The 13,536-nt window shown below is 42.5% G+C and overlaps 3 protein-coding genes across 3 annotated transcripts; 2 read left to right on the top strand and 1 right to left on the bottom strand.

The window, feature by feature from the left end:
* Nucleotides 1-1,511: 1,511 nt before the first annotated feature.
* ncmap (non-compact myelin associated protein) lies at nucleotides 1,512-4,170 on the top strand. The gene is made up of 3 exons (XM_076107721.1): nucleotides 1,512-1,599; nucleotides 2,073-2,157; nucleotides 3,891-4,170. The coding sequence occupies exons 1-3, from the start codon at nucleotides 1,512-1,514 to the stop codon at nucleotides 4,168-4,170; spliced, it is 453 nt and encodes a 150-aa protein (XP_075963836.1).
* A 1,255-nt stretch (nucleotides 4,171-5,425) lies between these two features.
* On the top strand, nucleotides 5,426-7,550 carry tmem234 (transmembrane protein 234). The gene is made up of 5 exons (XM_076108417.1): nucleotides 5,426-5,462; nucleotides 5,745-5,896; nucleotides 5,996-6,062; nucleotides 6,444-6,536; nucleotides 6,824-7,550. The coding sequence occupies exons 1-5, from the start codon at nucleotides 5,450-5,452 to the stop codon at nucleotides 6,931-6,933; spliced, it is 435 nt and encodes a 144-aa protein (XP_075964532.1). The 5' UTR covers nucleotides 5,426-5,449; the 3' UTR covers nucleotides 6,934-7,550.
* dcdc2b (doublecortin domain containing 2B) lies at nucleotides 7,421-13,138 on the bottom strand. Its single transcript, XM_076108416.1, has 15 exons — nucleotides 13,013-13,138; nucleotides 12,529-12,823; nucleotides 12,306-12,357; nucleotides 10,849-10,919; nucleotides 10,231-10,362; nucleotides 9,998-10,132; nucleotides 9,802-9,838; nucleotides 9,615-9,677; nucleotides 9,270-9,438; nucleotides 9,040-9,149; nucleotides 8,828-8,881; nucleotides 8,459-8,530; nucleotides 8,279-8,356; nucleotides 8,107-8,184; nucleotides 7,421-8,008 (listed from the first exon to the last, which is right to left on the bottom strand). Exons 2-15 carry the CDS (start codon nucleotides 12,810-12,812, stop codon nucleotides 7,976-7,978), a joined length of 1,368 nt encoding a protein of 455 aa, XP_075964531.1. The 5' UTR covers nucleotides 12,813-12,823; nucleotides 13,013-13,138; the 3' UTR covers nucleotides 7,421-7,975.
* Nucleotides 13,139-13,536: the final 398 nt, after the last annotated feature.

Raw genomic sequence — 13,536 nt, forward strand, 5'->3', positions numbered from 1 at the left:
CTGTTGATTGTAAAGCCTGACATTTCTCTGACAGTTTGACGAAATAATAATATGTAAACACACTGGATGATTTTCGGATTAGTCATTGAAGCTGTTACACGAGAAACGAAAATTAATCGGACAAAAAGACGACCTCCCGAGCGTTTCACAAGCTTTACAAAACTGCCTAAAGAAATATGCTTTGACAAATCAGGTGACACTATTACAGAGAATCATTTAAGTAATAATGATTCACATCTCTGGAGTCCTGTTTCAATGACTCAGTGGCTTCGTCATCAGTGTGAAAAGAGGATGAGGAACTCCCTTCATGACGCTTGTTCTGTTCTAGTGTGGTAGATGTGGAACCTGACGTAGGAGTGACATTTCTAGAACAAAGGCTCAGTGGAAATTATAATGAACCAACATGTAATCATAATGTATTTCTTCTGGAACTTGAAAGTGTCTGCAGGCGTGTTATGCGGACTCAGGAGGAAGTATCAGTTACAGGGACAGGCCTGACCTACATCTGTTTCCTCAACGGTATCAGGGATCCTGCTAAATATGACAGAGGATCTCTGCGTGACCCATAACAACAGAGATAGACTAGATCAAAATGACAGTGTGTTAACATCAATGAAAACACAATGAAGCATGCCTTGAAGCAACATAACATCTCTGAGGATATGCATTGTTGACGATGCAGGGCTAAATGAGTCATGATTGACAGAACAGACGTCACATTAGTGCAGCTTTATATTTGGTTCATCGTGATGACTGTGGGTATCATTGTGCGTTAGTCTGTCTTTTAATACTCTGCAACTTCCCTACCCAGTACGCAGCATTCAGCACCAAATCCATCTGCTTCTCCTAAAGACGCAAATCTTTGAAAAATACTTAACTTAAACAAATGGTGCATTTGGTGGGGACTATTTTCAGCAATAGTTTGATGGTCAAGTCAATATTTATGGCTGCAGGATGGTGCATGTGGGATTGACTCAATATAAGATATGCAATGAATTCAAGTGCAAAAGAAAAGAACTGCAGCACTATTCTGTACTTGTCCGACTTGTTTTAACATGGTTTCCTGGTGTGTTGTGGCTGATGATGCACATCTATAACCACAAATGTTTTCATAACGCTTTAGAAGAAATGACATGGAAGATTTGAACCTGCTGTGTGACAGCTGATAAAGATTAAACACAAAGCTGTTCAATCACGTCTTTCCAATCTGTTTTATATTGTTTCATAAAACAATTATTCATTGGTGCACTCCCTCTGCTATGCCACCTGTTCACTGTTTATGAAGAACAATATATCACACTGATATTTTAATCATCAAATCCCATCTTCTCTCCTCATTCTATTCCTGTCTCCTCGCTTAATCTGTAGTATTGACGGCAGCAAAAACTCTTTCAACCTTGAAAAATATTGTGTAGTCATGGTTTCAGAGAATATTCAGTTGACTAAAGTAGTTTTTGTGTGTGTGTGTGTGTGTGTGTGTGTTTGTCCTTCTGTGCAGGTTATTGCTGAAGATGCAAGCTTCAACTGTCTCACCTGTGACCAACACTACTTCAAACACAACCACCATCACAAAGAGCAAAGAACAAATACTCATCCAGAGTAAGTATGTGTGTGTGTGTGTGTGTGTGTGTGTGTGTGTGTGTGTGTGTGTGTGTGTGTGTGTGTGTGTGCGTGTGTGTGTGTGTGTGTCCCCGCATGTCTGCTTTGTCTCCTTGTCCTCTTGAATTGGATATTGATAAAACACGCCCTTGTGAATGAATTGTTTGTTGTGGACACCATCAGATTTGAGTGTCCCCTATGGCAGTGATTACAACATAAGAAAAAGATAAGACAAGCCTCATTAATACTAACCTATTGCGTCATGCAGTCTAATCTAGATCGTTTGTACAGGAGTGGCCCCCGTGCATTTTATAGGACATATTTGTTCTGTTTGTCTGTCGCTAAGCTACGAAAAACTACTTCTGGAGAATACACAGAATGAGTTGCACGGCATGAAGCAATCTTAGAAGACACGCACTTGACTTGAAAACAGCCTTTCAACATGTTAATTACTCATTCTCACTGTGTCTCAGGTTCGGGGGCAATGATCGCTGTCATCGTTTTAGGAATCATCGTCATTCTCGCCATTCTCCTGATAATCCTGAAGACGTACAACAGGTAGGGCCTCATTTCTGTTTGATAGGACAATTACTGGATAGCGAATGTCACGAGCAGTGAAGTAAACAATGCTACTTTTATCCACTTCAAGGAGCACTGGGCACTTGCTGCTGTTTCTAATCTTTTCATCAGGCTAAAAAAAAAAACAATCATACATATCAACATATTCCTATAGTTTTCAAAGGACACATTCAACCGGTGGCGTTTCCTTCTCCATGATGTTCCCCACTTTGATTGCACTTTCAATTGTTTACCCTGAGGAGGTAAAACTATTCAGTATTACGCTGCCAACATGAGTGCTGGGGACTCCAAGGGGTTGTACCATAAACCTGAGGGGTCACAGAAAAATTGTTTTGAGAGATAAAAGAATGGATTTTAAATGAAAGTTACAGATGTAACTACGGTTCTATGAATCTTGGCCAGAGCCAGTGCTTAACACTCAATAACTTCCGTCTGGCGAACCTCGGATGAGCCCAGTTGAGTATAAGTTCCGGGTGTCATCCCTGAGATCAGTCCTACGGAATCTAGAGTTCACGAAACACAGCCGCAAAAGGCAAGCGGGTAGAGTCGCGTTGGTAGTGGACTGGCCTCTCAGGCCAATGGTGGCTACTGGGGTGAGCTGGCGGCTGGAAGTGGCCTCGGGGGGGGTCAACGTGGGACCCCTAGGCCTGCGGGGTGGGGGGCATGTCCCTGCGAAGACCAGAGAACTGCTGCCTGGTCTGACTAGCTTGAACAGTCCGCTGAAGCGCCTGTAGAGCAGCTGAACCGAACAGCTCCCCAGGTTCCACTGGGACAGTACGGAGGGTCCACCTACATGTCTACAAGGGTGACTGCGCCGGCCAAACTTATACCCAGCTTGGAGTCATCCAAGGTCTCACGTGACTTTGTCGGTATAAAGACTCGACCCACAAGACGGAAGATATTCAGTGTTATGTCTTCTCCAGGTCATGTCAATATTATTCATAAAGCCCAATATCATGAATCACATATTTGCCTCAAGAGGCTTTACAATCTGTAAAGAAAATGACCCTTTGTTCTTTAACTCTGGCTTCAGATAAGTACAAACTTAAGTACAAACCACCCAAAAATAACTTTAACAGGGAAAGAGTGGAAGAAAGCTCAGGAGGAGCAACTTTGGAGGGATTCCTTTCCCTAGACGTACAATAACCAATATAATACAATCACTGTATAGACAATCCAAATGACAAAAATTATATAAAGAATGTAAAGAAAATTTGATTAATTTAGTCTTACTTTTCTACTATTACTCTTTCGGTCATCTTAAAGTTATTCAAATGAAACAATTTAAGAAGAAAACACTTTGGAGAAACTGCTCACAACTGATAGATATGTCAAACTTGATATGCGGTAAGAAATGATGAATCTATTCTCATGTAGACATTCATTTTAAGGGGACAAAAGCCATAAAGGTTGGGACTCAGTAGTGAAGAGTGGGTTCTTTTATTCAGTTTTGACTAAACAATACCCACACCTTTCTTTCTTATTTGTCTTCTTATTGTCATTTTATATGACCACTGTGTCTGGTTGAAGTAATAGCCCGACTAGCAAAATAAGATTAGAAGGTCTGAGGGAATATCTGCCATATTTCTATGCAACTGCCGAGCACAACTTATGGATAAACAATCACTGAACATCACATGCCACTTCGCTAAATGACAGCTTACTACATAGCATGTGAGTGAAGTAACATCATGGTTTTTATTTGTTGCCAGGCGGACACATGAATCCAGGGTCCTGGGAGCCAGAGGGGGCTCCAAACCCCGTCCGAAGATGTCACAATCCACAGTTAACACCAGCGTTCCGCTGAACCCCATAGGAATCAGCTCTGTGTCGAGCAGCATCTTCAGTTCAAACCCAGTCTCAGAGAGCGACTTGCAGCTGCCTAGAGGGGAGCTGAACAGCGTGGAGGGAAACCACACAGAGCAGTTAAGCACCATCAGTGAATCCACTACGATCACCATAAATGAGTCTCCATCAATAGGAAACACATAGCAACAAGACTGTGCTTTAGTCTCACAACAAGCACCGAGCGATGTGTCATCTTCACCCCAGACCATATACGCTGTGTGCTGACTGAATCCAGTTGAAACTCGACCTGGGACGTTAGTGTCGTCACTGTCGATCTCCACCAACTGAGCCACTGCTGGTCACTACAACGATACCGAGATGTACTTGTGGTAGGCATGAACAAAATGGTACCTTAAACAGACATGGTGGATTGCATGAAGGATGTTGCATGATTGGAAACTGAGATTGCTTTTTGCCTACAGTCAGTGTTCAGAGCATAGATGCCAGAAGTTTCTCACTGCTTGTAGTCTTTGCAGATCACTTCTAATACAATGAAGAAAATGTGTAGTAAAGACTGTAATGCGCTTTAGTGTGTACATTTCTGTATTAACGATGACCACATAGGTTCATGAGTAAATGTAGGATTAGTATAGACTTCAGAGAAGACAAAGACAGTATGAAAGATCTCAGTGTGTAATGGATACCAATATGTTTGAGAAAAATGTGTTGATATTGCATACTTTATTCTGCTTAACCTTGCATTATACTGTCTTTGTCTTCTGGTCACAGATTCTCTCAGATTAGTTTTCGTTAAAGAAATCTATAAATTGTCAGTGTGATTTGTACTTTGTATAACAAAGAGACCATAGAGATATTTTGAGACATCTGGGTGTCAGCTTAACACGGTGATGTAAAGCCTTTTTTAGTTTGACGCCAAATGATTTTGCACTTTATTTTCATTGCTCTCTGTATTTGTATTGTTTGTGGTTCTTTAAATGAAATGAGATGAAAATAAAATATAATATTTGTAATTGTGGCAGACCTGTTTGTTAAAATGAAGTGTCATTTGTACAGAGGACAAAATGATATGATGAAATCATATGAAACCTCAAAAGAGTGAAAAGAAAAGAGGAGTGAGGTGTATGTTGCATGTTATGGTGTTGTTGAGTTATTGTTAGTTATCGCGCCCTCGTTTGGTACCTTTTGGTACCATAACATAAAAAACCCTAAGCGGCATTCAAGGTGACAAGAAACGTTGCAAAATGAACAAGAATCATTAACAAAGAGTCATCACACAAAATCGTCCGGTGCTTTATTTAATACATTTTCAACTCTGATAAAACTCTATAAATAAATGGTTCCAGGTTAGGTAAGTGAATAAATGAATAGGTTTGAAACTATTTATTAATCTGGCCATTTACGTAATGTTCACTAAAAACTGAGCAGTCTTGAATGCGCCTTGACGGTGAACGTCTACATTACAATGGTGACCGTAGGTGAGTGTCCCAACAAGCCGATTTACTCTCTAAAATCACAACATTTGCCAAGTATTTTTTGTATTTTGAGACCGAATATATAAGTCTTAAGCATCAATTCCTCTTAAGCTTGAATAATAACAGGACTGAGCCAAACATAGCTAACACATTAGAGCTAACGCTAAGGAAGTAAGCTAGCGTTAGCATCATAGGCTGTATATAAGACGTTTGTAGCAAGGGTGCTAACTGCACTACCGGGTATTCTGCGACGTGGTGATTGTGTGTGATTGTTGTGTATTGCAGTGGAGCTGCTGAGCCTCCTGCTGGTGTCGGTGCTGTGGGGCTGCACCAACCCCTTCCTGAAGAGAGGCACGGAGGGGATTGAACACGTGCAACACAACAACAGAGTCTCTCAGCTCCTGGCTGAGGTCAAGTTTCTTTTCCTAAACCTCAAGGTAAACCCTGAGATCAGTTATTTTGTTTGCCAGTGTGCATGTTTTGAAATTCTGACTTTTTCCCTTACAATTAGTTTAATTGAGCTTCTTTCTCCACAGTACCTGGTCCCATTTCTCCTGAACCAGAGTGGCTCTTTGGTCTACTATTATACACTTTCCACCACAGGTGAGACACACACACACACACACACACACACCTCACGACAATCTGATGATGCCAGTAAATCATCCCGGCGAGCTAGCATGCACAATAACAGCCTACAAAAACAGACAGAGCATTTTAACTCTTACTGAGATAAACTAATAAACATGTTTTCTAAACTAGCACTAAAATGTTACCTCTTCGTTCTGCATAACTTCCTAAAATATATCATCATTAATCATCATTGCGGGAGAACGATAGAGATGCATACATTCTGTGTAAACATTAGTTTACGTGCCATGAAAGTTCAAACAAATCCGTTTAACTGACCCAGTGCTGCAACTAACTAGTTTATTTTTTGGTAGCAGAATATTATATCCAGTTCTCGCCACTTCTCTTCTGCAGAGTTATCGCTGGCTGTTCCTGTGGCCAACTCTCTCACCTTCCTTTGCACTCTGTTCACTGGCAAGTTACTGGGTGAAGAGTTTGGAGGCAAACGTAAGTGACTCATTTGCATACACTAGCTTGTCACACACAGCAAGTGATGCTGATAACCCACAAGGACAAATCTGGGAATGCTACAAGCTTTAGAGTCAAACATGTTCGGAGATATCGCATCAGCAAGACTCAAGTAACATTAGCTCAACGTTACTTGACTGGCAGTGGCATGCCAAGACATCACTGAGCAGTTAATTCCCTCATCTGCTTGAAAAAATACTGTACTGGTTGTGTTCTGATTTTTCCTTCATGTCCTACCCCACGCTCCTCTCTCTCTCTCTCTGCAGAGGCTGTGGCAGGAATGTTCCTCACCATGGCGGGCATCACTCTGTGTGTCATAAGCTCCATTGATGGCAAAGACGCTGAGAAGCAGAATATCACGCAGGCTGCACACTAACGGAGATGAGGATTGAAACAAACTCTCCTGTACGTTGAAGTGATTCCTCAGCCAGGGAGGGAAGATGGCCGAAGCAGAGTTGGATCAGGACTAGAGGGGGGCCATTTAGATTCAGACAGTGACTCTTAACGGCTCTGGTGAGAGAATTGTGTCTACATTAAGTCAACATGAGCTTCTAAAGACCTGTCCAGAAACCCTCACACCAAGTTGAACGGGAAGTGGGTTCGTGTCGGGTTCACCTCAAGGCCAGACTAGATTTACGGTGTTTGCATAGAAGTTGGTGGCTGTTAACTTTTAAGCCCCGCCATGTGACTGGCAGCTGCATAAATGCTATGGAGGCCACATACAAATAAGGCTGGGGCTTAAAATGGACCAATGTGATGTAACTTCTTGGTGTAACGAGGACATTTTACTGCGGCTGCCTGTGTTCACTGTAAATGTGTCTGAACAAGTTGTACAGATTTCAGGAATAACGGAAATGTACATAGTAATATATATATTTTTTATTTTTATTGTCACAGTATACACAAAACACTGTACAAACGACTTTGTTATTGTTGCATCTATTCAGCTTGTGATGTGGCTGATATTTTATTAATAAATTGTTGGAAAAAACACGATGATCTCCGTCACTGATTTCTGCAGATCAGAAATACATTCAGGCTTAAAATGTACCAAAAATATTGTTTCTTGTGTACATATTGTATATGGAATGAACTGCATCATTGAACAGCTACACACTATCTGCATCAGAATGACCCGTGTCCTATGTCATAAAAGTACAGTTTTGACTGACTATTGAACTAGAACTCATGATAGTGCGTCCCTCTTTTGTAGTCTTTGTTCTAATGATGTCTGAGCCTCTTTACATTTTTGACTCTTACTTTTTCAAAAAGAAAACAACATAAATTAATGATGTTGCTTGTTTCAGCACCACAGTCAAAGTATTACCAATTTAATCAAACCATTCATTCAGCCGCATAAGTCATCTGCTGTTATGATGATGTGACCTCTTTGATGAATCCTCCGTGCTCGTTATTCACTAGTCCTCCTGATGATGGGTCTGTAGGCTCTCCTGTTCAAGCAGATTATTTAAAACAGAAAAAGAAAAAAGCAATCAAGCACAAGTTCTCATTGGGCCTGGTCAATAGGCTGCGAGGTAAGTACACTTGCCTTTTCTTCCCCGCTCTGTGGCTGAGAGGCTGATGACGAAGGCCTTGACTTTGAAGACGTCTGCTTCGGCTCAGGCTCCTTTTGAAATGAGACACGCATTGAATTCTGACTAGTTTGTGTGTCCATGTACGTCTGAATGGAAGCTGACGGCAGTGTGTGTGCATTGGTATACCAGTGCTTCAGCAGCAGACTCCTCAGTCGTAGCAGAATGTTCTGTCTGTTTAACACCATCTTGTTCAGATGACGGAGTCTGTTACAGGAAAATAATATATATTGTTGTGAACCCATTTAGAAAAAAACTAAACATTTTTCTATTGAGACACGTAAACACCCACTCAAATGTATACTGTACCTGTTTTCGATTGTGTTTGTGTGGGTGTTCGCTCCCATTGTGCTGCTCACTCTCTATAATTTGTGAATGTCTCTTGAGAGAAACAAATAAGGATTTATGTGATTTTTTTTTCCCACATGCAGAATAAAGTATCATGTGTCACATATTCATATTTTAACTGTTGACTGTAATTTACAAAGGGCACCATAATGCATGGATACATCAATTAATCATCATGGATCCATGTCTTTTCCAATTTATACCCTCAATTTATTTCCACTTTGTAGAGAAATTGTCCTTACATTGTACTTTAAGAGTGAATGTAAACATCTCCACTTAGATAAGAAGCTAATAAAGTCACTTGGAACATGAAAGGATTGTTTGGTTTACCTGCTGTGTGTTTCGGCTGTTTGATTCCTCATCCTCCACTATCTCTGCAGCTCTCTTTAGACAAACATGAGAGAGACGGGTTTAGAAAAACCTCTGCTTTGAACATATTTTCAGCAATTAATTCAACCTCCTTCACTGATATTTTTGCCATTCAATTCACGCGTCGCACTGTGTGGCTATAAGGCCGAAACGACACGTGAGTTAAAGCAAACCTGGTCAACAGGCAGCTCTGTAGCTGTGTTTTCATCCTCGTGCACCTCCTCGGCCCCTCGTACCTCCTCTCTTCTCTTCCGTGCTGCTCGTTTAAACACGCTGGGCTGGACTGGAATGAACAGAAATCAGAACGCTGCTGATATAACGATTAACACACAATGCCTCACACTCATTGTGAATGTGAAGAAGTTAGATTTAAAATCAGAAGTATAAAGATGGGGAGTCCAACCAGATCCATGGCTGGGTGGTGGTCTTGGCTGTCCCCTGTAGTTGCGGATCTTGACCGGCCTGGCGAAGAACGCGGAGGTCTCGTCTGCGGCCTCTCTCCTGCTCGTCTGCTGTGCGGCTGCTGGAGCTGCAGCTTCATCTCCCGTCGACTTCACCCTCCGGCCATCTGACTGAAATTCATGGAATGCGACTGAATAAATATAATATCATGGACGGGCACAAAATACCCTCTGCACAGTTTGTCTCACTGGTGCATTGAATGTGTTGGGCAGAATATGCCAAACAAATGAACCGTCTCTATATATGGCTCTTGTAGTGTTAGACAGAGGAGGGGGTTGTTTCTCACCTCTGGGGAGTCGAGGAGTGAGTCACTGTACTGGTCTTCTGGACCGCTCCTTGCTTTCCTGTCCTGAGAGAAACACACAAGACGTATACAAGACAGCATGTTGCTCTCACCTGACACATGTTGCAAATGAACTGCAGACTATTTTAAGACATGGGGATGGGAAAATTACATTATTAACTAAAGGTACCTCATTTCTCCTTAGCCTTCTCTTTCCTTGGTTATATCTACAAAATAAAGAAAGCCACTTTCATGTGAAAAGATGTTTTTGTTCATGTTCCGTCTTGTCTGACAATCATTTCATTTTAGAGTGCAGAGCAGCCAGCAACGAAGCACACAAACACACGTCTTTACAGACGCTCACAAAGGGCCGTGGACAACAATACCTCTCTGTGGCTTTTGAAACCAACAGCTCCACATACGGAAGTTTCTTGAACCTCTCGGTTCCCACAGCAACATAGCAGTGGCCTGTCTCCAGCTCCACAGCTGAGGACACAGTCGCTCCTTCCAAAGAGCACAGCCTGATAGAGCACAGGAGTTAGGGGTGAGATTTCGCCTCCTCTATTTGTATTCCACAGAGTGCACATGTGTATGTGACTATCTGTCAAGTGCCACTGACCTGCGCACAGCTCCGGTTCGTAGGCTGACCTTCTCTGTGATCAGACTCAGGATCTTCTCCAGGTCCTGCTGCATGCTCCGAGGAATGATGAACCGGAATGGTGGACACAGGAGATCTCCATTGCGGAAAACGCTGTACAGAAAGGGTCGTTTTTTTACATTTCAAGCCCATATGTACAATGAAACACCTCCTTCTGTCTATAGTGGCCATGACAAGATACTATACTAATGCTATACCAATGTAAGAGATGGAGGAAAAAATCTACAATCCTTATTCTGAGAAGAAATGCACTCTAAAGTTCAGGCAAAGCTTTGGGACTTGAGTAGGGCATCTTCATCTTCCAGAGATAAAGTCTTTTTATTGAAAAACTTCCCTGGACAAATAAAAACTTTGATCTCATGTTGTGGCACTAAATGAAAAGTCAGAGTTATTTTTACGAAGTTATTACAATTCATCCCGAGGGGAACATGAAAAAAAAAGGATTCATCCTCTGAGAGCTCCTCTGTCGGTGGACTGACATTGCATCCCAACAGTCATGCAGCTAGCATGGTTAAAAAGGGAAAATTGTAAAACACAGTAATTCATTGTGTGTGTGTTTTCATAGTTTGTCCAACTCACTGTAAAATGCAAGGCAGAGGTATAAACTTCCTCCATTTGGCTGAAACATTTGGCCTCTGGGTTACTTTGGCCTGCAGACGATAATTCAAAGAAATCACATGCGTGGTACTGCAAAACATTATAATGCTGGCATTTTCTCAGAGAAATTACAAAATCAGTTTTACATCATTCATGTCGTGCACATCAATTACACTGCACGTCCATCACAGAAAAATCAGTCATCCTAAATGTGTAATGACTGACTAACTATTCCGCTCATGTCGGCTCAAGTGCTGCAGCCAAGGAGACAAACGTCGCTCCAAGACTCCTTCAATCGCACATTCACAGTCTGATCTGAAGGCTCCTGTCGAAGCCCATGTCGTCCCATATCAATGACCTCTGAAGCCGATATCCGTGTCTGCCAGCTGGACTAAATCAATCAGCTCAGAACAAACCAGACATTGATAATCTTCCCTTATTGTTTTTACTCTGAAGTGGCAGCCGTTTAATGCATTTACAGTGTCTCCGAGCAGAGAAGGAGACGTGGGGGCGGTGGAAATGGGCATTAGGCCCGTCCGGACAAGCACATAGCCCCGATAACACCGCGTGGAAGCATTACTCTTTGTTCCACCAGCGGGATCAAACACAACTCACTCACGGACACACTTCCTGCATTGCTCCACAGCAACCACAACACAGGCATGTAAGACTTTAAAACCAAAGAAGCAAAATGGCAGACACCCAAGGCACACACAATTACTCTCCGCTCCTTTCATGTTTTTCAGAAAAGTAAGACTGATTTCTTAAGACTGAGGGCACACTCTGCGTCTGAAAAACCAAGCGGTCACCTCCTGCTAGCTGGCCAGAACACAAAGCCAGCACTTGTCAGCGTGAGTGTTTGTGTGCGTACTTGTTTCAAATCTATTTTTGAGTGAATGTTAAGAGAGCACCTGCCTGCATGATACTACCATCACCATCATCATTAAACAAGCAAAAGAGAAAAGACTTCAGATTCATTCAGAGTATTTTCTCGGTGGAAATGATCATAACCTCTGATACTCTGGGAATTCCTGATCTGCGACAATATCCAGCGGTAACTACTGAATCTAATGTCACACAAGACCTTTAAAAGGGCGCCCCGCAAGTCGATGAACAGCACAATCATTACACGATTGTTTCCTGTAATTTACACAGCAGTGACATCAATGAGACGGTCAGCACAAAGGCTGGTCCTAATCTAACTACCGCTAACACAACGATGTGTGCTCACATTTAGAGGCAAATGAGAGCTTGTCTCGATAATGGGAAGTCCTGTACACATTTTCACATTTGATTTGGCAGAAGTTCAAATAGATGAAACTGATTTGAGTACAGTGCAGCCTGCATGGTGATGCATTCCTCCTGGTTAGACTGATTAATCAGTGATGGACTGTGCTGTTAGCCTTGAAAGCAAGACACATGACAGAATAAAAGCCTACCTGGGTTTCTTCACGGGCAGCAGGCTGCTTTTTCGTTCTGGCGTTCGAGTAACTAAACATCAAAACAACAGATACGATAAAAGAAAATATATATATATATATATATTCACACCTCTTTTCCAAACACCAAAAAGTATTCATTCTAAATTCATTTCATCTTAGAGACAGACGTCTGCTACATTAAATTGATTTCACAGTAAGTAGTTATTGTAGGCCTACTCACTCTAGTTTCTTGAACCTTTCAAAGCCAGCAGCAACATACTGGGCTCCTGTCTGAAGGCCCTGGAGGTCTGTGACCCTGTGGCCCTGTCTGGGGGTGTACAGAGTCCTGACAGCGAGTGGAGCCCCGACGGCCTGGGTCACCTCAGTGAGAAAGGCCTCCATGGTGGCCACCTGCCTCTGGTTGACCACGAACCTCCGTCCGCTGTAGAAGGGGTCTCCATTCTTATACACCACCACGCTCTTCACTGGAGGCAGGGGAGTCGTGGCTGCGGTGGTGGCAGCCATCTATGAGCCGGCTGTTAGTCACAGACACAGTTTTAAAAAGGCTGTTTTTTTGAATCCACATACCTTATCATTCTCTCCCACATGCATGTAAGTTCACTCACTGAGCCTGGAGTGGCAGTTACCGACCATCTTCATGCACCAGACACATTCACATGCCACATTCTTCAAGTCACACATTAATACAATACTCAGTGACTCACAAGCCTTAGTGGACGACGAAGCGAGGAAATCGTAGAATTTGAAGGCAAAGGTGAAAATCAGTCCCCTGCGTTGTTGTGGTCCGTCTGGACTCCGGCTCACCACGTTCTGCTCTATCTATCCCCCTAACACACACACACACACACACACACACACTACTCCACTGACGGCGGTGAGTATTTCCTGGTTGCTATGGCAGCGTGGCCAGCAATGACTGGCTTTGTGGGCCAAACCATCGGCAGCAACCACAACAAAAGAGACGGACGGGAGGAGCAGAGAACGAGTGGGTCACTGTGTTGTGAGCTGAATCAATAAGATAACCTCTTAACCCAGTTGTCTGTATTTTCCCAAAAAATAATTGCAAAAATATGTCATGCATATTAGAATTACCCAGCAAGTGCAAGAACCAGCAGGTGATAAAACCATTACTGAAAACCTCTTAAGAACATTGAAATTTTAGGAGCAGGGCTGCAATTTTTATTCTGTTTTTTTTGTATTTAAAAGCTTCCCCCTGTGGGTGCTCTAT

Source organism: Anarhichas minor, unplaced genomic scaffold, assembly GCF_050575085.1.
Source record: "Anarhichas minor isolate MPS153535 unplaced genomic scaffold, ASM5057508v1 ptg000040l, whole genome shotgun sequence".
Lineage (NCBI taxonomy): Eukaryota > Metazoa > Chordata > Actinopteri > Perciformes > Anarhichadidae > Anarhichas > Anarhichas minor.